Source organism: Ursus americanus, chromosome 32, assembly GCF_024610735.1.
Source record: "Ursus americanus isolate L20-20 chromosome 32, mUrsAme1.1.p, whole genome shotgun sequence".
NCBI classification, from domain to species: Eukaryota; Metazoa; Chordata; class Mammalia; order Carnivora; family Ursidae; genus Ursus; species Ursus americanus.
Genome location: NC_142158.1, coordinates 2,885,269 through 2,908,341, shown reverse-complemented (window position 1 = coordinate 2,908,341; position 23,073 = coordinate 2,885,269). Strand labels below are relative to the sequence as shown.

Here is a 23,073-nt window from a genome sequence, read left to right as displayed (position 1 = left end):
CAAATATTTTGAAATGTAAGGTAATCACGCAAAGCAGCATAGGAATTTCCAATGAATCTTTTTTTAAAAGAGAAACTGTCAATTTCCAGGTGCCTAGGGAAATATACAAATGGGCTCCATCTAAAATGAAATTCAAAATTTTCTTGGGTGTGGCACAAATATTGTGGAGAATTAGGAAAATAGTCTTTATTCACAAGCATGAATCATCAAGGACCTGTGACTTATTCTCAATTGCTTCAGCAAATGTGCGTTTTCATCAACTTAGATCTAGACGGAGAATGCGGGTATTCAACATCTTTAGCAGAAAATACTGAAAAATTTAAGATCCCAGCGCCTTTCACTATTATTTTCATTTTCCGAAATGTGAAGCTACTCTCCGTGCGAAAAACTTTCAAACTTCATCTGTAGAATAGAGCCTTCCTGCTTAACTAGAAACTAGCCCACCGAATATGGCCAGATATGGTCAATACTGTTATCCACACTCACCTAAATCCACATATGGCTTTTGCCTCAAAGCAAATATTACGGTTTTTATGGGGAACGGTAAAGCTTTCTGGGGGTTGTGACATTTCCACTTTTTAAGCGCTAGTTATAGTTCAAAGCAGGACAGCTCTTTCAATAGAGAAAGTGGGTGGCTCTTAAAAGAGCCTTTGTAAGCTGGTAAGTTAACTTTTATCAGGAAAAACCCATTGCAAGGAAAGGTCGGTATTTTACTTCCCCTTGGCCTTGTGGTGGCTCTCAGTCTTCTTGGGCAGCAGCACGGCCTGGATGTTGGGCAAGACGCCGCCTTGCGCGATGGTCACGCGGCCCAGCAGCTTGTTGAGCTCCTCGTCGTTGCGGATGGCCAGCTGCAGGTGGCGCGGGATGATGCGCGTCTTCTTGTTGTCGCGGGCCGCGTTGCCCGCCAGCTCCAAGATCTCAGCGGTCAGGTACTCCAGCACGGCTGCCAGATACACGGGCGCGCCTGCCCCAACTCGCTCCGAATAGTTGCCCTTCCGGAGCAGGCGGTGCACACGGCCCACCGGGAACTGAAGACCGGCCCGCGAGGAGCGCGTTTTGGCCTTGGCGCGAGCCTTCCCTCCCTGCTTGCCGCGACCTGACATGATTAATAGAGTAGAAAGCAAACGCCCTCAGAAAAAACGCGAGCAATATAGAGCAAAAGGGACCGCAGGAGAAGTATTTATACTAACAGGAGGTAGGCTGTTTGCAAGTCTCCCATTGGCTATTTTCAAATAACCAATGGAATATCAGAATCAGCATCCCTCATTTGCATACACGCCCTCCATCTAGCGGGAGGTTTTCGAATGCTCCTGCGTAATCCGGTATGAAGAACTTTTATTTTAATACTAGTAACTGAAGCAATTTGGTTCTTTCAATAATACTATTTCAAAATGCAATCAGAAGCAGAAGTGATTGTCCTCATTGCTCTGTCTTTTGGCTGTTTGTCTTTTTCCAGGATGGTGACTGATTGTGGAAAGGAATAAACAGAAAAATTGTTAAATAAATAACATTTAAAAAGTCTATCTATGTCAGCAGTTGCTTTAACGCTTTGAACCTCACAACAGAAAAGAAAGAAAGGAACAAAATAATTCTTCGGGGTCACCTGGGTGGCGCAGTCGGTTAAGCATGGGACTCTTTTAGGCTCTGGTCCTGATCTCAGGGTTGTGAAATTGAGCCCCAGGGAGCCCCATCGTGGGCCTCTGCTCTTATGTCGGAGTCCTCCTAAGATTCTCTCTCCACCTGCCCTCCCCACCCCTCGCTTGCTTGCGTCAAATAAATAAATAAATAAATCTTTTTTAGAAATTCCTTTGTCAGAGCCCAAGTCTTAAAACATCTGAACAATGAAAACTGAAGGCAAGAACTGGACCATCCAGCCCCTGACCTAGGACAGCAAGTTTTCTGCCTCAGTCTTTATCTTACATATGAGGCCTGATGGGACCACCCTCAAAGTATATAGAGTACTGTTCACTTTAGAGACTGAAAAACTTAGAGACTGAAATTGTCTGTTTGTTTGACCCGGTGCGGGTCACGCTGAGTTAGTTCAGGAGAGCAAGGACTCCAAACTCCTGACTGGGGAAGTCATCATTCCCAGCGCCATTCCCCATTGTCCTGCCTTCTCTCTTTTCTCATTTGGTACAACACAAAGGATTCTAGTTGGTTCAGGAAATTCCGTCATCACGAGAGACTGCCAGGAGAAATGTTGCTGTTTTTCCTTTTACAGTCCATGAGATAGAACTGGATGGGCCCCAGATAGAGGTGAATAATTATTTCAGGAATTTTTGCAGGCTCAAGCCTAAAAGTCTCCTGATTCCCAAACAGGATGGTAAAAGGAACAAGAGCCTATGTGTGAGAAAATCTACTCATAAGCCAACTGTGTCAGAGAACCAGCCTTCGATCCAGGGAACCTGGCAGGAGAGTAAAGATGCTCTTCTTCTGTTTCTTTTTTGCCTTCTCTTAAGTCTTCTGACTCTTTTGTCTTCTTCTCTTAACCATATTCAACTTCCTGGGGTGCCTGGTGGCTCAGCGGTTAAGCGTCTGCCTTTGGCTCAGGGCGTGATCCTGGCGTTCCGGGATCGAACCCCATATCGGGCTCCTCCGCTGGGAGCCTGCTTCTTCCTCTCCCACTCCCCCTGCTTGTGTTCCCTCTCTCGTTGGCTGTATCTCTGTCAAAATAAATAAGTAAAAACTTTAAAAAATATATGAAAAGAAAAGTAGTTGTCCCCAATAACACCTTTCTGTCAGAAGCAGGACACTTTGATGCATATGGGTTTGTATAAGCAATGAAAGAAAGTAAATAACTGTTCTTTGCTCAATAGAAATCAAAACAGTGTAATGTCACTTGAACACATTTGAGAAAAACTAACTGGCCTTGAGGTTATTGCTGAAGTTGTCCAGAACATGCCCTCCCCAAATAGACTATTTGGCATATTGACTAGTTTGAATTAAAAGAACTTGCAAAAGAACAGCTGCGAGGACAATCTCATTTTCTACCTTTTTTTCCTTAAAAGCAGGAGTTGAAACTCCCATGCGAAAGCTGTCCTTCCTATACCAGAAGGAAAGGGATTCTTCTCACCATGGACAGGAAGTTAAGGCCAAGAGAAATCTGTGCAAACATTGTTAAACTAACCCTTATCTTCCTAGTCTCTTCACCCAATTCACTATCCTTGCCCCAGCCCCTTTGCCTGTCACATTGTCATAATTTACTGTTCTTTGTCCAACACAGTGTATAAGCATTAAATTCTAACTGCTTCTTTGGATCTTCATTTTTCTTTTGAAAACTCCCATGTGCATGTAGACGAAAAGTAATAATTAATACTTGTATGCTTTTATCCCATTAATCTATGTAAGTTGAATTCTTAGACACAGTTGGAGATCCTGTGAGTGTAGAGAGAAGTTGTTCCTCCCTAATAGAAGCATTTGGAAGAGTCTGGGTTTGAGTATGTTCATCTGAACACTGCAAGAGTTACAGTTATAAATGCTTTTAACTCATTAATTTATTCTGAGGGCCACTTACTGTGTGTGTGTGTGTGTGTGTGTGTGTGTGTGTGTGTGTATATTTTTTTTTAAATAGGTTCCAAACCCAAAGTGGGACTTGAACTCTCAACCCTGAGATCAAGAGTTGCATGCTCAACTGACTGAGTCAGCCAGGAGCCCCTGTTATTTACCTTAAACACATTATAGAACACTGGTTAAAGACAGGAGACAAAAGAATCCCTCATTTTAAAATAAAAGTTAACAATAAGAACACATCTTGAAAGGCAGCTCGAGTTGATTTGATCTAGATCTGTACATCGTATTCATCTGACAAAAATTTTTAAAGATTTTATTTATTTATAAGAGAGAGAGAGTGAGCCAGCATAAGCGGGGGAGGAGTGGGGGGAGGAAGGACAAGCAGACTCCACAAGGAGCCCAACGTGGGGCTCAATCCCAGGACCCCGAGATCATGACCTGAGCCGAAACCAGGAGTTGGATGCTCAACCAACAGAGTCACCCAGGCGCCCCTCACCTGACAGAATTCTAATAAAGTCAGTTATTCAAAAAGTTACCCCAAAAACCACTTAAAAAAAAAGTTACTTCAAAAGCCACTTAAAAAAAAAAAAAGAATGATCATATCCAATTATGTTTCTTATCTATTAAGTATAAATGTCTATTTAATTCCCAGGATGTGTTCTTTGTGGCAATATGTTTGAAAATAGTAGCTGGAAACCTCTCTTACATCACATAGAAACAATGTATAAAAATTACTTCAAAAGCATAAAAACTTCTGTTTCTGGACCACAATGAAGTAAATACACTTATCTCTATTCTTTCTGCTAGGTACAACTAGAAATTCCGGACATTACCTATAAATTAAATAATAGACTGCCAAAGGTGGAGAGAAGGCAGGTTGGCTAACTAAACTTGAGAGCTGAGGAACAAGACAGTTCTGTGTTCTCTGGGTTTTCTTTTTACCTCATATATCCTGGATTTGGTGCTGAAGAAGTTGGCAATCTAGAAATGGCAAGGAGAGCAAATGAACAACAACAATAAAGACACAAAACAAGAAAAGCCTGATATTTCTAGCCAAAAGACCAAAGTTGACCTAGAAAGTAGAAAACTTAAGAAATAACCACTGTACTCCAGTGAAACACTGTGGAAAAAATTCTGCCTCTGCCTCCCCATCTCCCCAGGTATGAGGTTTCCGTGGAGGCCACATGGGGATCCTGGACTTCACTTTGTCATAAATAATGAGGCCCTTCTCCCCTCTCAGCATGTGGGAATCATTCAACTAGGATTTTAAAGCAGCCATCATAAAAATACTTCAATGAGCAATTGCAGACATACTTGAAACAAATAAAAAGCTGGAAAATCTCAGGGAAAAAAAATAAAAGTTGTAAAGAAGAACCAAATTCAAATTTTAGAACTGAAAAATACAATGACTGAAATAAAAATCTCCACAGATGGGCTCAACAGCAGAATGGAGAAGACAGAGGAAAAAATCTGTGAATCTGAAGATAGAAAAATAGAAATTACCCAATTTGAACAACAGAGAGAGAATAGACTGGGGAGAAAAATCATCATCAGAGACGTGTGGGAGAATGAAGATCTAACATTCTTGTCTTTGGAGAATCAAAAGGAGAGGAGAGAAGAGTGTGGTATTGGAGAAGTATTTGAAGAAATAATGCCCAAGAATTCCTAAATTTGACAAAAGATGTAAACTTACAGATTCCAGAAGCTACACAAACCCCCAGGTAGAGTAAACCCAAACCCATTCTTGCCATAAAACATCATAATCAAACCTACACAAACTAAACACGAAAAAATCTTGAAAGCAGCGAGAAAAACAAAGCCTACATAATAGGGAAAAAACCAACTCAAATGACAGCAGATTTCTCATCAGAAACCACATACCAAATGGCAATGTCACATTTTTTAAGAGCTAAAAGTAGGGAACTGGTACTATCACTCTGAGTTTCATGTCGTTTAGGAATTGGTGCGGAAATAAAGACATTCTCAGATGAAGTAAAGTGGTATTTGTTGCTGGCATATCTCTCCATAGAAGAATGGCAGAAGGAAGTTCTTGAAAAAGAAAGGACATGATATGAGATTTTGGGAACATTAGGAAGGAAGAAAGATAAGAAAGAAATATGGGTAAATACAATTCTCTTGATTTCTAAATTATGTTTAGAAGCAAAATTTCTTACATTATCTGATGTGGTTCTTGCTGTATATAAAGGAACTATTTCAGATAATTATATTACAAACAAGAAAGGGTAAAAAGATTTAAAAGGAGACAAGCTTTGTAAGGTTGAACTGGTAACATGTAGATACCACTGGACGGTGATGTCCTGTGTGGGTAGTATCTAGGGCAACCACTAAGAAACTACCAAAGACGACAGATGAATCAGATTCAAACTCTCTCAAGAAAATATTCAAGTAGCCCACAGGAAAGCTGGAGCTAGAAAACAGAGGAATTGAACAACAGCGAGGGAAAAATTAAAAACAAACAAAAAAACCCACCAGAAAACAAAAAATAAAATGGCAAAGTTGAGGACTAACACGTATGGGAGAAAAATGTTTCCTAAAGCTTTTTAGAATCCTGGCTGGGTCTGATAATTAAACTGACAAAGATAAACTAGCAGGAGAAAAGCATACAAATTTTATGGGAATTTTTACATGTATTTCGAAGCCTTCCTAAAAAAATGAAGACCTAAAGAAGAGACCAAAGCAGGAAGCTTTTATACCTTTAGACAATGAAACAGATTTCTAAAGAACCAAAAAGGCAAAGGGGTTTGGACAATAGGGAGTAAATGGTGAAGAAGTAACAAGGTTTGTTCATATAGTCTTCTCAGCCCTAAATTCCCTGTTCCTGATAATGGTTTTCTAATCCTGCCTTTAGGTAAGAAGGGTGAGGGAGAGGAGGCCAAAGTAACCTTGCTTTGCTGTTTTCCCAGACATCTCTAGCTTAAGATATTCAGTATATCAAAGGGCCACCTTTTGGGGTAGTATGTCCTGAACCCCATCAATATCAATAATTGCATTAAATGTATACGGTCTAAATACATCCATTAAATAACAGAGATCGGCTGAGGGGATAAAAGTACATGCTCCAAATGTGGTAGGGGAGGAAAAATAATTTTCCCTCTACCCTTCTAGATTGTTAGCTGAGACTACCCTGTAATACAAGACAGACTAACAGGAGGAAACAGAGCTTTTTGAAAAAACAAAAAAACAAAAGTTTAATAACATGTGTACTTCCTGTATACAAGGGGGAGACCCAGGAAATACTGAGTAACACCTCAAACGGCCCAAGCCACCACCTTAAATACCATCTCCAGCTAAAGGCAAAAGATGTTTGGGGTGGAGGGTGGGGACGCCAGTTTTGGGAGGTTACTAGGCAAACCACAGTAAACAAGGCTATGGTTGTCAGGCAGATTTGTCTTCGCCTTCTCCAATGTGTTCCTACAGTTTTAGTCATCCTTCCTTTCCTGGCACAGACAAGAAAACACTCTTAGAAATGCAGATTTCCCTTGTATATGTAAATTTCTCTTACGAAAGGCTAACTCCTACTAGGTTTTCAAAGCTTATTTAATGTCTGCTATTTAAAAAAAAAAAAAAATCAGTTTAGGTAATCCTTACGCCAAAGAGGCATATTTTAGGGTGGCAAATAATGTTCCCTTTCAGTGTCTACAGGAACTCGCTTCAAATATAACTATATACACAAGTTGAAATTACAGGGTAGAGGAAGAGAAACCATGCAAATCCCAACAAAAGGAATCAGGGGTGCCTGTATTAATATCAGGTAAGTAAACCGGAGCAAAGAAAATTACCAAAGATAGAAAAGGACATTACAGAATGATAAAATGGTCAAACTAAAAAGAAAACCAAGCAATTCTTTTTTTTTTTTGTTTAAGAGTTTATTTATTTACTTGACAGAGAGAGGGAGAGAGCCCAAGCAGGAGGAGTGGCAGGCAGAGGGAGAAGCAGCTTACCCACTGAGCAGGGAGCCTGATATGGGGCTCCAACCCAGGACTCTGGGATCATGACCTGGGCTGAAGGCAGACGCTTAACCGACTGAGCCACCCAGGCGCCCCAAACCAAGCAATTCTAACTGTGTAAGCACCAAATAACAGCCTTACAAAATATGTGAGGCAAAAACTGGTAGAACTGCAAGGAGTGACCGGCAAATCCACAATTACAGGTAGACGGGTCAACACCCCTCTCAACAACTGATAGGACAGCTATACAAAAAGTTAGCAAATATACAGAGCTCAACATGTGGCTTGTTTTCATCCGTAAACCAGCAATGGTAATGTAGAGATGGGAAAATGTTCCCTTCCTCCCTTCCAGGTTCTTTGGCTGGTTTAATAATTACATTTCAACACAGGGCAGACTAACAGGAGGAAAGCAAATATAATTTCTTATGTCTGGGAGCCCCACAAAGACATGAGACTCAAACGCAGTGAGGCAATTGGGGCTTGTATGCCATCCTGAGCTAAGGAATAGGGTAGGGACCTGGGGCTTCGAAGGAGAAGTTGGCAATTCACAGGAAGGTAATTAAGAGTAGATGTTTGGTTAATCAGATGTTTGCCCCGCCTTGCAGTAAGTCTTTCAGATTAAAAAAAAAAAAAAAAAAAAGTTATCCCTGACAATTGCTCTCTTTCTGTACTGTTAGTTAGGCAGCTAAGCGAGGCTCTAATGAGATGCCCGGAGACCAGCAAGGAGGAGGCCACGGCCGGCTGTGGGGAAGGTCGGTTGCCTGTCCTGGCCGCATCCACGAGCAGCCGGATCCCACCAGACAGGCCCAAGATGGCGGCGCCTCAACAGGAAACCCCTGAGCGAGTGAGGAAGAAAAAGCAGGGGGAGGCAGCTCTTTCTCTCTCATATCTCAAGAGTATACTTTTAACTTTAATAAACTTTCCCGCTTGTGTCCCTTGTCCTCTGTGTTGCATATCTGCCCTTGAATTCTTTCGTGTGACAAGACCAAGAATGTTTCGTCAAACTCTTTGGGATAGGCTGAGTGGAGGCTCCAGGGCCCAGGGTTTCCCTGTTCACCTGGCAATTCTCTATTAATTTTAAAAGAGAAGAGGAAATATGATCTCATATGACATTTATATTTCTATACGTATATAGACTTGCACAAAGTAAAATTTCCAGAAGATTGATGGCAAAAATGTCCTGGATAATTGAATTTCAGTTGCTTTTCATGTGTTTAAAATTATTTGTGGTGTTTATTATTTTAAAATAACGGGCAGGTATTGTTTTGCAAGGAAGTTAAAAAGATTTGACTTAAATGTGTATATTGTTTAACAGAAATGAAAAGCCAAGAAGAAAGACATCAAATGTGCAGATGTTGAAGACAGAACTGAGAAGTCTGTGTCCTCTCATCTGCCAGGAAGCAGGGCCAGGGCATTCCACTTCTAACTGTGCCCCCTTTCCCAAATCATAACCACTTTCTGGACTCCCTGTTATCTGTCTGTGGATCTTTCTTCTCTTTTCCAAATTCTCAACCTCCCTTCAAATTAAAAGTCTCTCCAACCCGTCTGTCTTGTTCCTGGCACCCAGAACTTAACCCAGAGCAGCTCCTCTTTCCCTCCCCCACAGATCAAGCTCTCCCTGTCTTGTGGTCATCTTTGTGGGATAGGAAGACAGGCAAAACTTCCCTTGGCTGCAAGGAGAATCAGGGAAGTAATACACGTTATTATTTTTTCTCATTTGCTTTTTTACTCAGAAACTGCCTCTCTGGAGAAAACGTGGGTGCTTTATTAGGGAAGAGGGTGTATAAACCCTGGTAGAATCTCGCTTGGATGGCTTGCCTGCTGGCTCTGCTGTGTCCAAAGTCCGTGCCTCATCAGGTGCAGCTGGAGAGAGAGTATGAGGTTTTTTCTGCTTTCTCACCACATCCCACTAGAAATCTGGAGTCTACCACAGAGTCCAGGCATCTGATTTTTCTTTTCTTTTCTTTTTTTTTTTTTTTTTCAAATTCTCCGTTCACTTACTAGAGGTATTTAGTACGGATGGCAAAAAGGCCTAGGTCTGAGTTTACAAACCCCAGTTTAGTTTGAACTTGTCGGTTAGGGGTAAAGTTTTAGGTAAAGCATCAAATACTAGGAAGGAAGGGGAGCAGGGAGGGAGAGAGGACAGAGAGAGAAGAAAGGTAGAAAGCAAGCAGGCAGGTGAAAGTTTTGAAGGACAAGGTAATCCCTACCTCGGATCATTTTGAACAGCATAAGAAATATTACCACTCAGATCTCACCTCTCCAGGGGAAGAACATAAGGGTCAGCGATTCTTAAACCGTATCCTGAGTTTGATAATAAAAAAGGGGGGGTATGTCTTTTTATAATTATTAATTTTTAATCCCGGGGTCTCCTTCACAATGATAAATTCTGTGTTGCTGAGACTCGAAGTACTCGTACAGATACAGAGGTCGGCTGACATGTGGGATCTGGGAAAACATCATTTGAATTTGCTTTGTAAAGGTGTCCTTTTAAAGAAATTCTACTGTACATTTAATTTCTTAATCTAAAGACACCGTCGTGTCAACTACATAAAATGCTCATAAATCGATGAAAACTAGTTTTCCTGCTTTTCATTGGCAGTCAGCAGCTACCCATTCTCCTCCCCTCCCCCAGTCCCGGACCTCGAACTGCCCCATTACCTCCTAGTCCTCCACTAAGGCCACTTTCTGTCTTTGGGAGATTATTTTTGGAGTCCGGGGTTCCTTGAAAAAGGTTTGCCGAGAAAAACCAGCACATCTTCCTCTCCGACCCGGGCCCTCCCCGCAAGCCAGTGAGGTGACACGAGAGGGAAGAGCGGGAAATTCAAACCTTTTGTCCCTCCGAGAGCTGGAGGGACATCCTTCCCGCCCTTCTAGTGGCATTCCCCAAAAGACAAGGACACTCAAAAAGGGAAGTGGAAGATCAGACTGCTGGGACGCAAGAAGAATTGAAACGGATTTAGAATAGCTATCGCCATCGGTGAACAATTCTAATGCGAAATTTCCTTTAATCTGTGAGCAAAGAGCTTGAGGTATACCCCAGAGGTGCCCACCGGAACCACAGGCGACGGTTTACTGTTTACCCAATGCTTTAGGCCAGGGAACTTGAGTCCAGGTATATAAGCCTCTACGTGCTCTTTCCGCCGCCCAGACGTAGCCTCCTCCCAATAAAAAATCAACTGTCTTATCCCCTGGGGGTCCCTATTCTGAAAACCTTCAACCACTACTTTACCCAACAGGAAAATACTTTTTTTAGAAACGCAGACACTGGGAAGGGATGAGTGAGCACTTACAAGCATCCGGAGACTTAGGGGAAAACTTGAAACCTGGGCTGAAAAAAAGAGGTGAACTAGCGCTTTTGGGCATTACACCGCAGGACTATATTGCGCTTAAAAGCTACGGATCTTCCAAATCCATTCTTGGCTCTAGAATTGCTTCAACGACCGTCTTTTGCTTGGCTTTCTTAGGACTCAAGCTAGAGTAACGCACGCCTGCACTTACACCGCTACAAAGTGGTATTATAGCTCTCTTTCGATAAAATGGGTGGCTCTGAAAAGAGCCTTTGGGGTTGATTATGCCTCGGAGCGCACTCACTTGGAGCTGGTGTACTTGGTGACGGCCTTGGTGCCCTCGGACACGGCGTGCTTGGCCAGCTCCCCGGGCAGCAGCAGGCGCACGGCCGTCTGGATCTCCCTGGACGTGATGGTCGAGCGCTTGTTGTAATGCGCCAGGCGCGACGCCTCGCCCGCGATGCGCTCGAAGATGTCGTTGACGAACGAGTTCATGATGCCCATGGCCTTGGACGAAATCCCGGTGTCGGGGTGCACCTGTTTCAGCACCTTGTACACGTAGATGGAATAGCTCTCCTTACGGCTGCGCTTGCGCTTCTTTCCGTCCTTCTTCTGCGCTTTAGTAATGGCCTTCTTGGAACCCTTCTTCGGGGCCGGAGCAGATTTCGAAGGCTCAGGCATGGTTTTTTTCCTAAGAACTGAAAAAACGCTAACCGCACTCACCAGAACAAAGGTTAGTGTCGTGAGGGGTCCGGAGCCCATTCTTTTATAGTTCTTCAATGCAAATGAAGTTTCAAGAATTGTTACTTCTGATTGGATAAAATCAGAACCACTTCGCTAAAGGGAGGGGTTTATGCAAATAAGGAATACACAGTCTCTCTTCCTATTGGATACATGGACTAACCTATTTAGACCAATGGAATAGCTTGTTAGCTCATCCCCTCGTTGCCTATAAAAAGACTTTGTTTTGCAGGAGGCACGTATATTTCTTAGTATTTCACAGCTTACGTGGTGGGATTAAGTTGTTTTAGTATGTCTGGCCGTGGAAAGCAGGGGGGTAAAACCCGAGCCAAGGCTAAGACGCGCTCCTCGCGGGCCGGCCTTCAGTTCCCGGTGGGCCGTGTGCACCGTCTGCTCCGCAAAGGCAACTATTCGGAGCGGGTCGGGGCCGGCGCGCCCGTGTACCTGGCGGCCGTGCTGGAGTACCTGACGGCCGAGATCCTGGAGCTGGCGGGCAACGCGGCCCGCGACAACAAGAAGACGCGCATCATCCCGCGCCACCTGCAGCTGGCCATCCGCAACGACGAGGAGCTCAACAAGCTGCTGGGCAAAGTCACCATCGCGCAGGGGGGCGTCCTGCCCAACATCCAGGCCGTGCTGCTGCCCAAGAAGACTGAGAGCCACCACAAGGCCAAGGGGAAGTAAGGTCTAGCATAGACAGCACGTATCTTCTATTCTAATAGAGCAAATAAAAGGCTCTTTTCAGAGCCATCCATATATTCACAAGAAAAGCTGGTAACCAGTTAAGTTGGTAGAATCCGTCCTCAATATATTTGTAAAAGACAAAATAGTGAAGACGTTGGGATCCAAAAAAACAGGCCGTCTACTGTAAACTTGGTACATACTACGCCTAACTTCGCTACAAGAAGGTAAAGGGGCTGAAATGTACAAGCAGGAAGGAAATTCGCTTTTGACCAATAGTAAAGCCACAAGAGCTTTTCAGATTGTCCGTTTAAAGGAAAAACCGTTTTATTCAACAAAAGTCTGCGGTCATTTGTGGTCTAGTGTGTGTAACTAGCATTATCAGACCCAGTGCTCTACGTGTGATATTCCAAATCTACCCAGGGACGCTGCCATGTAGTTTTATAGGACAAAACTCCGTATTAGGGGAGTTATAATGATCAGAGATCCAGGAAGTGGCAGTCCAAGCTACCCGAGATTTACTTCTAAATAACTAACCCAACTTAACTTCTAGAGAAGTTAAGACAAAAGTGTACTCAATGAAGTGTGCAGACCAGGATTGATAACCTCCGAGCCTGTAAAGATGGGGGACTCTCAGGTCCCATTTAGGTTTACAAAACCACACAAATTACATTTAACATACTTCTTAAATGACTGGTTAGGCCTACTGTACGTAGTGAAAGCATAAAACAATCTTTGAATATTAACACTGTAAAGAGGGAGAGACGTGGAGTAATTCATCCAATCAGATTCTCCAGTAATTAATCAACGTGGCTACAGTTCGACCAATGGTTTTATCGCGCGGTTCTTTTGAAAAATTACAAGACCAATCAGAATGCTTCTTACTGTATATAAAGGAATCTTCGCCTTTGCCCGCCAGGCTTTAGGTGTGTTTACAGTTTTTCCAAATGGCTCGCACAAAGCAGACGGCGCGCAAGTCGACGGGCGGCAAGGCCCCGCGCAAGCAGCTGGCCACCAAGGCGGCCCGCAAGAGCGCGCCGGCCACGGGCGGCGTCAAGAAGCCGCACCGCTACCGGCCCGGCACGGTGGCCCTGCGCGAGATCCGGCGCTACCAGAAGTCCACCGAGCTGCTGATCCGCAAGCTGCCGTTCCAGCGGCTGGTGCGCGAGATCGCGCAGGACTTCAAGACCGACCTGCGCTTCCAGAGCTCGGCCGTCATGGCGCTGCAGGAGGCGTGCGAGGCCTACCTGGTGGGGCTCTTCGAGGACACCAACCTGTGCGCCATCCACGCCAAGCGCGTCACCATCATGCCCAAGGACATCCAGCTGGCGCGCCGCATCCGCGGGGAGAGGGCATAAGACAAGCTTCTGGTTGCAAAAGGCTCTTTTCAGAGCCACCCACAATCTTTTAAAACAGCTGTAATTTCTAGTTCTAACTACCGAAACGCAATTTCGTTGCTATGAAAGGAACTTCTGACGTGGAATGTTTTAGGTATGAGATATTCGAATGTTAAAGTACATTTTATCATTTCTGGGGTGACTTGAAGAATGCAGTTCTAATTTCTTGGAGCAGTTAGACAAGTTTTTTTCACAAGTACACAAGAAATAGAGGGCAAAATAAGCTCTTAGTTGGACTGACGTGTGCAGTTCCTTGAAACCCCTTATATTGATTACTTTTGCCTGTTCAGTTGGACTTCATCAAAGAGAACAACGTTTAGTCACGTGGGTTTGTAGAGGGTCCAGACCATCCCCTGTAACAACTTTTATTCCATTTGGCATAATAGAAGTATATCTAATAGCATTATCAGTATCCATAACGTTTTCAGTAGTCCACAAAACATTTCATGTATCCTGACTCCAGAAATCTTGTATTGGTCTACCTGAGAAGGGCAGGTGATAGAGTGATAGAAACTGACTTCTGTACTCACCAGCGGAGACCCACTAAATACATATATGCAATAAGAAAGATTTGCCAATCATTATCCAAAGCTTGCCTATGCATCCTAAAATCAATGGGATTTGAGACTCTGACAGGTTGCTACCTAGAGTGTCTCTCCTACCCACGTCCCCTTTTAATAAATACAAAATCATTAACTAAAGTTAATTTCTTTAATTTTCTAAGTATAAATCATGCTAAACTGCTGGTAGCTCAAGGTTTTCTGAGGCCTAAAACTTACACAACTTGGCAACTCTTAACAATTACAATTCAAAATTTAAAATACAAAACCAGACTGAATATTAATTTACATTGAAAGAAGAGCCAAATTCCAATTTTACAAAAATAAAACCATAGCCATCACAAAGTTCAGAAAAATAGCACATTTTATTAACTCTCAAATACACTATAATGTGCGTGGTTTCCTTTTCTTAGAATATTTTTGACTGCATATTGATTCCATTTTCACTTGAAAATTATTTTGGAAGGCAACCCTCTCAGGTCACCTCCCTCCTTGGGAACTTTGTGCTATCACTCAATAAACCTTGCTTTGCTGCCCACCCAAAAAAAAAAATTATATATATATATATATGGTATATTTTCTATATATACAGTGGGAAGAGAATTCAGTATTTCCTCCAGGGTAAATTGATCACAATTTGTTTTGTTCTCTTGATACCTTAGAACTGAGTTTCATCTTCAAAACATATCATTGGTAGCGTCATTTTTAAGATTGTTTTCGAATTTGGGAAATCCTTTGTCAAGCTTCTTTCATATGTGAGTTGTAAAATTTGGAAGGATTCTTCATGGACAGGCTTTCAGTTCTCTACACTGCCAATCTTGATTCATCCATGCTAGACACCTTTACTCTTACTGCGGTTGCTACAAAGACATAGATGTCGTTATCTAGTCCTACATCTCCTTGCCTGAAATCCAGGTAAGTTTGTCCGTGAGCAGTAGGAGTACGTTCCTTGAAACCATTCTTACATCCGATTGGCTAGAACTGAACTCTATGTGAGCACATCTGCAAATTGTATACCTCGCTAACACTAAACTAAACATATATGAAGTAAAATTTCTCTTACACAAATCCAAATGTGTTCATCAACATCCCAGCATAATAAGGCAAAAGGTGAATTGTATTACGAAAGAGAAGATTGAGTGGCAATAAACAACAGGTTTAACCAGCTGTGAATAAAATATCTTAACATTGAAATTTTAAAAAAGAGAGAGAGACCAAGTGAACATACTCCAAAGAGGCCCTCTCAGGGCTTTGGAAGTACTGGGCTTAACATTTGAGTTTCATTAGCTAAAGGGTAAATGTGCTTCTGAGCAGTGGCTATGCTTTTCTAAATGATACAAGACCTTTCCCTGTCCCCCTACCACTCTAACACATCTCAGCAGAGAGCCCTAGGAGTGGAGAATCGCTGGTTTGGGATGACTCGTAGGCCTCTGGGATAATCCGAGCTTTGCTTTGCATGCTGCTTCGGATGGTGGTACCATTCTCAGAGATACCAGAAAGACAAAACTTCGTGGGGAGGATATAAAGTCAACTTCAAGCAATTTGAACACTTTCAGTGTAAATGTGAGTTCCCTGGGACAATATTGCCAGGTGTTATAGATCTATTCTGGACTGAATATCATCTTCCTTTAGAGAGGTCCCCATAGGAAGAGCAATAAAACCATGTTTTCACTGGAATCAGTCTAATAGCTAACATTCATAGTTTTCCATGGGTCAAGTACCATGTGAACTGATTGGCCTGAATTGTTCTCTATCATTCTATACCTTTTTTTTTTTTTAAAGTGGGCTTCACACCCAGCATGGGGCCCAATGCAGGGCTCAAATTCACGATGACTAGATTAAGACCTGAGCCAAAATCAAGATTCAGATGCTCAATTGACTGAGCCACCCAGGTGCCCCTATACCATTCTTAATACAACACGGAAAGTCAAGTTCTCTCACTGTGTCCATTTTATAGAGGAAGAATATTAGCCTAAGAGATTTTAGTTAATTGGCTAAATTCATACTACTAATAAGTATTATTGACAGGCAATCTCACAGGAAACCCACACTCTAAATATCTTCTGATCAATAAGATTGCCCAGAAAGGGATTCTTAGATTTAGTTGCTCCTCGAGGGTAACATCTCACAGATTAGGCTGGATGGGTAGGAGATGCAGTGGGCTAACTTCTGTTGTCAGAGTCCTCTGCTCAATGACATGAAGTGGGTAGGATGAGTAGAACCATCATGTCTTAGGGATGCTCTCTGGCCTTCAGGACCAGCTCAGAATAATCATTTCCTTGGAAACATCTGGATTCTGCTACAGAGCAAGTATTTGCTTGTGTCTTCCCCACAGTATTTACTATGGAGCTATATCGTCCAAGACAGTCGCCACTAGCCATGGATGGCTATTATGCATTTGAAATGTGACTAGTCCAAATTGGGATGAGCTTTCAGGGTAAACTACATAGCAGGTTTCAAAGAGCTGTCTGAAAAATAGAATTTAAAAATCTCCTTAATATTTTTTGTATTAGATAACTAGTTGAAATAATATTTTTATCATTGTGAGTTAAAATAATACGAAAATAGATTTTACTTGTTTCTTTTTTACTTTTTTAAATGTGGCTACTAGAAAATGTCAAATAACCTATATAGCTCTTATTGTACTTCTGAGGAAAAACACTAGCGTACAGAGGATAATTACACTGGCTCACTGATCGGAAACTAACTAGGTACATTCTTAATATCACCAAGCCCCAGGATTAATGACACTTACCTCAAAGTGCTGTGACAAAGTGATAATAAGTGGAGAGTGCTGAGCAGCAATGCTTGGCACATTGTACATTAGAGCTCAGGAAATGCGAGCTCTCAAAGCTATTGTTTCCACTGTGCCCTAAATCCCTGCTCCACTGTGAAATCCTCTAATGATGTAATCTTGCATCTCCTGGACCTGTTCATCTCTGGCATGAATTTCAACCCAAAGTTACTGTCTACGTTTCCCTTAGGCAAAGAATGATACCTAGAACTTTGCCTGTGAGAAGGAATAGGATATTTAATTTTTCAGCCATGAGAGCACTGTGTATGGGCAGGAAAAAAAAAAAAAGTTTGGTATAATGTGTTACAAGTAGCCTTTAATTTCTGCGTTACTCATGCTTTTGTCATACACGGACATGAGATCATGAATTTCATTGCTGAATTATCAATCACAGTTTAGTTTATGCAGTACTCATTGACAGTTTTATCCAATCAGCTGTGTTTGGGCAATTATTTGAATATATTATTGCTATTATCAATATGATAATAATGAGTATTGAAAATAATATTAATAATGTCAAAATAAAATATAGACTTCATAAAATAGAAATCAAGACAAGGACCTTTTTCTTAGAGTGGCCAAATTAGAGTCTAATGAATGGCTTATGGAATGAGGCTTAAGCCAGTCAACTTTGTGAACACTGGTGAGGGAATGGAACAAAATCAAAGAAACATTGATGAAGATTGTATCCAAAGTCTGGGCAAAATTAGAGATTTTTATTACAACTTTTAGCTCTCTGTGAATGAACTCTCCCTTTACCCTTACTAGAAAAGGGCGATATTTGTTTTTGAGGAATACATTTCATTTGAAAGTAAAGGACACCCGTTACCTGTGCAGATCTGTTTGCAAGAGACAGTCAATGTTAGGAACGATTGCAAGTATATAAACTCAAAAGGTGTGTGGACTTGAAAGCATTTGAAGGAGAAAGGGAGCACAGATATGCAGTATGCTATAACCATAAGCACTAACTGTGATTATATTTGCAGTGTCTTAATTAAGTCTCCTGGTTGCTAAAACTTGACCCGACCTGAGCCAAGCAAGGTGACCCCAGCGGCAGGAGTTCAGATGGGCAGGAGAACCAAGAAGTCCAATGTCAGGAACCCAGAGAACACCCCTCTATGCATCTCTCCTCTCTGCTCTGTACTTGGTTCCGTTCTGCTCTTTTTATTCACCAGACTTCTTGGTTTCTCCTACAGAGTGTCTAAGAAGGCAATTCCCTGGACATCAGGTCATCTCAGTTTCTGACTCAATTCCAGTTTTTGGACAGAAAATTTTTGATGGTTCATATTGGCCCAATGCCCTTTGGACCAGTCAACCATCCTTTAAGGTCAGGCACTTCAACAAAAGTTTAGGCCACAGAGGACAGTATATACTAACACACTGACATGCAAGCTTTAAGCCAAAGGTGAGGTTAGAGAAGACCAGGATATTTGGGACCAGAGGGCATTCTAGAGTTTTATTGTCCATATGGTTGCCACAAGCCACACATAGTTAACTGAGCTCTTCAAACAGGCTAGTAGGAATTCAGATATGCTGTCTGCATAGTTTACAAAGACATATGAGAAACAAAAAAATGTGAAATGTCTCATAAATATTTTTACATTGCTTTTAAGTTGAACGAGAATATTTTGGATGTATTAGCTTAAATAAATTATGTTATTAAAATTTATTTCACTTGTTTCTTTTTTCTTTTATTTGGCTATAGACAGCACTGTTCTAGAGGTTGTTAATTCACACAGGCATAGATCTCTTCCATAACTGGGTATCTTCTTGAATGTGCACTTTATAGGATGCTGGTCCTCAAGGAATCTCAAATCTCATAGGTTGCCATTTCAACAGCAACAAAGACCACAAAATACCTGGGAGTAAAGGTAATGGGAAATATGAAGATAATATTTGGAGAAAATTTGCAACATTCTCCTCAGGCACAAAATATTTGGGGGGAAAAAGTGGAAAAACATAAAATGTTCTTGAATAGGAAAACTCATCGTCTCCCCCAAATTAATTTGTAAATTTAACAACAACCCAAAGAAACTACTGAGGGCTTTTTATGCCTAATGGAGGGATGAAGAGGTGGGAGGGAGCAAGCATCTTAAATTCATTTGGAAAAACAAAATCAACAAAAAGAGAATAACCAGGAAATTCTGAGAAAGAAGAGCAACGAGAGGGAATGAGCTTTACAGCTATTAGTCACAACATCTCAGTTTATTAAACATTCCATTTTTATTTTAATACCTTCTATAGATCATATATGCTCAGCATTGAAAATAGTTCTGTGAACAATACTTAACAGTGTGATCACACTTGAGGTATGGCCAAGAAAGATCAAGGGAACAAAGTAGAAAACCAACAATTACTCCACCTACCCACGGTATTTAGCCTACAGAAAGGCGGCCTCTCAAAATGGGGGAGGGAGGCAGACACGGAAGGGTTGTATACATTTACTAAACCTTACAACAAAATAGAGGCTCAATTGTTTTAAATGTGAAATTAACAGCACAAAAATTACTGGAAGAAACCATGGGAAAATTGTCTTGGTGGGTGCGCGCGCGCTCTGCGCCCTCAAAGCGGAGGTCTTTCTATTCACAAGGGACTTTGGAAGCGTCCCCACTGTGCTGGGAGGGGCGGTGCGGGCAGGGATGACACTCGTGGTCACTACCAGTAAGGGGGGAACGAATCCAGATTAACGACTAGATCCGTCATCTTGGCAACGGACGAAGAGCTGAGCTGCAGGTCCCAGAAGCCCCTATTCCGGGAACTCGTCTCAAGAAAATATGTGTGCGCCAGAGTAAAAACAGGACTAGGACTTTCTCTGTCCAGAAGAAACGCCGCGAATATAAAAGAACCCCCAGAGAACACTGTGACTATAAACGAAAGCCCCTCATCAGAGAGACCGCCCCCAGACACGCCTACGTTTCCAACAGTTTACCCGTATTTTGTCCTCGCGTCCAAACTGTTGGAGTGGGGACCGCACCGCAATGCCTTCAAACGTCTCCGGTCTTTAGATGTTGACGTGTGCCTGAAACGACGCTCGTGACCCGCTGCCAGGACAAAATGGCCGACGAAAAGTTGTTTTTGATGCGCTCGAATCCGTCACGCCTCCGTCCAAAGACGCACGAGGCGAGGAACAGGAGGCGCCGGTCCAGCCGTGCGCCTGGGCAGAGTCGCCGCTGCGCGTCTTTTCAGACGCGGTACTTGGTGGCCGCGGCGCACGGGCTTGCGCACGAGAGCGCGGGGCACGGGCGCCTGCCCCCTCTCCTCCCGGGCCGGTGCTGCCCCGGACACACCGGCTTGATTTTCCAAAACATGGGAAGTGTCCGAAAGGCCAGATACACGCTCCCTTATCAACCGGAAAAGCCAAGATCAACCCACTAGAAGCCAAACATACATAGAATACACAGGAGGCCGGACGCCACCCAATAAAACGCACGACGAAAATCATGGGCTGGAGGAGCGGGCCAACCCGCGAGCAGGGCGGGACTTTTGAATGACTTTCCAACCCAATCGAGGTATCCCTGCAGACAGACTGGCTGGCTGGGTTTGAGCTTGTTTTCGATGCACCCGGCACGGGGCGGGGCTGGCGGACGAGCGCGCGCCTCGGGACAGCGCTTCCGCACTGCCGCCGGGGAAGCTACCCCCGCCACCGCAGGGCAGGGGACGGGCCCACGGACGCGCACAGGGACCCCTCCGCCCCCCTCGCTCTCTTCCGGTTGGCGCGAGCCCTTAATTGCCAACCACACCCCCCGCAACCCTCTTCCAGAGCTAAAGGTAAAGAGGAAAAGAGAAGGGTGAGTAAACAATGTTCAGCTCTTTCTCGGAGATAGTGGTGGCTCTGAAAAGAGCCTTTTTGGGGTTTAGAAGCAGACGTTCAACCACCTACTTCTTTTTGGGTGCAGCCTTCTTGGGCTTGGCCACCTTGGGCTTGGCAGTCTTGGGCTTCACAGCCTTCCCTGCGCTCTTGCTGGCCTTCTTGGGCTTGGCAGCCTTCGCTTTCTTCGGACTCTTGGCCACTTTCTTGGCGACAGCCGCCGCCGCGGGCTTTTTCGCCTTCTTGGGGGTCTTCTTGGCGCTCTTCTTGGGGGCGCTCGCCCCCGCGGCCTTCTTGGGTTTCTTGGCCGCCGCAGCCGCCTTCTTGGGCTTGGCCGCGCTCGCCTTCTTGGCTTTGGGCTTGGCTTCCCCGGAGGCCGCCTTCTTGTTGAGCTTGAAGGAGCCCGAGGCGCCGGTGCCCTTGGTCTGCACCAGGGTGCCCTTGCTCACCAGGCTCTTGAGACCCAGCTTGATGCGGCTGTTGTTCTTCTCCACGTCGTAGCCGGCGGCCGCCAGCGCCTTCTTGAGCGCGGCCAGGGACACGCCGCTGCGCTCCTTGGAGGCGGCGACGGCCTTGGTGATGAGCTCGGACACCGGGGGCCCGGACGCCTTGCGGCGCGCCCCTGCAGGCTTTTTGGCCGCCTTCTTCTTCACTGGGGCCTTCTCCACAGGGGGGGCGGCGGCGGGAGCGGCGGGAGCGGTCTCCGACATGCTGAGGCTCTCAGACTGGGGACAAGTGGCAGAGCGCTGTGGGTGCGCCGGGGCCGGAACGCCGTATATATAGAGCGCAGGCGCGCGCTGATTGGTGCTCCGCTTGCCCGCCCGGCTGGCAGGCTCCGAGCAGCCGCCGTGCGCCCAAGTTGTGTTTGTTCCACTTCACAAAAGGGGGAAAATGTTAAAATGCCCCGCACCAAATCTCCCGGCTTTGGTCGGGAAAGGATCCGAGAAGCCTCAGGCTTCGTGCTCTCCATTTATTTTTTCCTCAAGCCCAAAGACAACGCGTCCAGGCGCCCCCAACTCCCCCAACTCCGAGGGAAGTCCAGGACAGTCGGAGACTACTTTCTGTTTTTCTTCTAAATTACCTGTTCGCTCCTTTGCCCCTGAAAGTTCTTTTTCTCAGAGGTGGTTGGGCACATGCTTCCCTTCTTCGGGAGACAAAAACGAAATGGTTTCCAGCTAAGTTTTCACGATAATTCTGTTTCTTCGCAAGGGAAGTAACACAGGTCCTCTGTGAATTCTGCGCACAGACCCACAGGAACCGCGGACTGGGACAAGGATTCCCGGGCCAGTCCAAAGCCATTAGGGTTGGATGAAAGGGGGTCCATAAGCCTTAGGGGGTGTCCAGGATCGTGGGGGGTTAGAGACTTAAATCTTAGACTTGAAGACATTGAAATTCTTTATCAAATCCGTCTTTTCACAGATGGGGGCGGGGCACTCTTCACTTCTCCAAAGGCGAGAAATCGGGCAGTTTTTAAAAAGGTTCTAGGTTCCCCTCTGGGTTGTGCAAGGCAGGGGGTCTGACCCTCAAGAATAGGGATAATGAGGGAAGAAGGGAGACCCCCTAAGTCTCCAAAAAAAAAAAAAAATCCTCAATAGACTTGGCAGCTATAGACATTGAGATTATCTGTTTTCAAAGAGAACAAACATTTATTTATTTATTTATTTTTATATGCTCCAGTAAAGGGATGAATTTCAGCACATGAAAATTCTCGGTTATATCCAGTAACAATATCTAACACATGTTATGCTGTGGAAGGACTCTAACTGGGGATTCAAAGATCTGGATGGAAGTAAAACCGCTGACTTTGATGTGATACGCTTTTACCAGATGAGCTATGTATTTGAAGTCAGCAAAATAGATGGCAAAATTCTAAATATAGAGGGAAAGTACTGGGGCATATAAATTATTACACCATTTTTTGTTGTTGATAAGAACACCTCTTCTCATCCCCCCTAAAGTGGGTCTTACATATTCTGTTCTCAAGTTTGCTTTACTTCCTTAAGGTTTGTTAACTTCATATTTCAGCCTTTGGTTGCAAGCAGCTTCAATTTTTTCTTGAGAGAAAAAGCTGAATAAACTTACTACTCATGTATGTAATGTAATTATAAACTTATATTTAGGGACAAAGGAAGTGTTACAACTTACTAGAAAGTCCCATTCAAATATACAGCGACATGAAAATATGTATGAAAGATGTCTGCCTTCGCTTGTGATCAAGTTGTACAACTTAAGTTCAGTGATGAATAAAAAATGAGGCATCTGTTAGACTAAAGATAACTCCATGGTTTTATTGAACAGCATTTGTTCAACATTTGGAAATTGTC

General features: G+C 43.7%; 4 protein-coding genes across 5 annotated transcripts; 1 reads left to right on the top strand and 3 right to left on the bottom strand.

Moving 5' to 3' along the window:
• Positions 1-572: 572 nt before the first annotated feature.
• On the bottom strand, positions 573-1,171 carry LOC123794219 (histone H2A type 1-B). Its single transcript, XM_045800449.2, has one exon. The coding sequence runs from the start codon at positions 1,101-1,103 to the stop codon at positions 711-713; it is 393 nt and encodes a 130-aa protein (XP_045656405.1). The 5' UTR covers positions 1,104-1,171; the 3' UTR covers positions 573-710.
• Positions 1,172-1,298: 127 nt separating this feature from the next.
• Positions 1,299-11,491, bottom strand: H2BC3 (H2B clustered histone 3). Of its 2 annotated transcripts, XM_087858107.1 has the most exons (2): positions 11,073-11,491; positions 1,299-2,663 (listed from the first exon to the last, which is right to left on the bottom strand). In XM_087858107.1, exons 1-2 carry the CDS (start codon positions 11,447-11,449, stop codon positions 2,528-2,530), a joined length of 513 nt encoding a protein of 170 aa, XP_087714233.1. In that variant the 5' UTR covers positions 11,450-11,491; the 3' UTR covers positions 1,299-2,527. The 2 variants fall into 2 exon arrangements, with proteins under 2 accessions (XP_087714233.1, XP_045656416.1); XM_045800460.2 differs by lacking the exon at positions 1,299-2,663 and having other exon boundaries at positions 9,427-11,491.
• Positions 11,492-11,916: 425 nt separating this feature from the next.
• Positions 11,917-21,523, bottom strand: LOC123794210 (histone H1.4). The gene is made up of 2 exons (XM_045800440.2): positions 20,822-21,523; positions 11,917-12,145 (listed from the first exon to the last, which is right to left on the bottom strand). Exons 1-2 carry the CDS (start codon positions 21,457-21,459, stop codon positions 11,917-11,919), a joined length of 867 nt encoding a protein of 288 aa, XP_045656396.2. The 5' UTR covers positions 21,460-21,523.
• H3C3 (H3 clustered histone 3) lies at positions 12,976-13,817 on the top strand. The gene has a single exon (XM_087858110.1). It carries the CDS (start codon positions 13,138-13,140, stop codon positions 13,546-13,548), a length of 411 nt encoding a protein of 136 aa, XP_087714236.1. The 5' UTR covers positions 12,976-13,137; the 3' UTR covers positions 13,549-13,817.
• Positions 21,524-23,073: the final 1,550 nt, after the last annotated feature.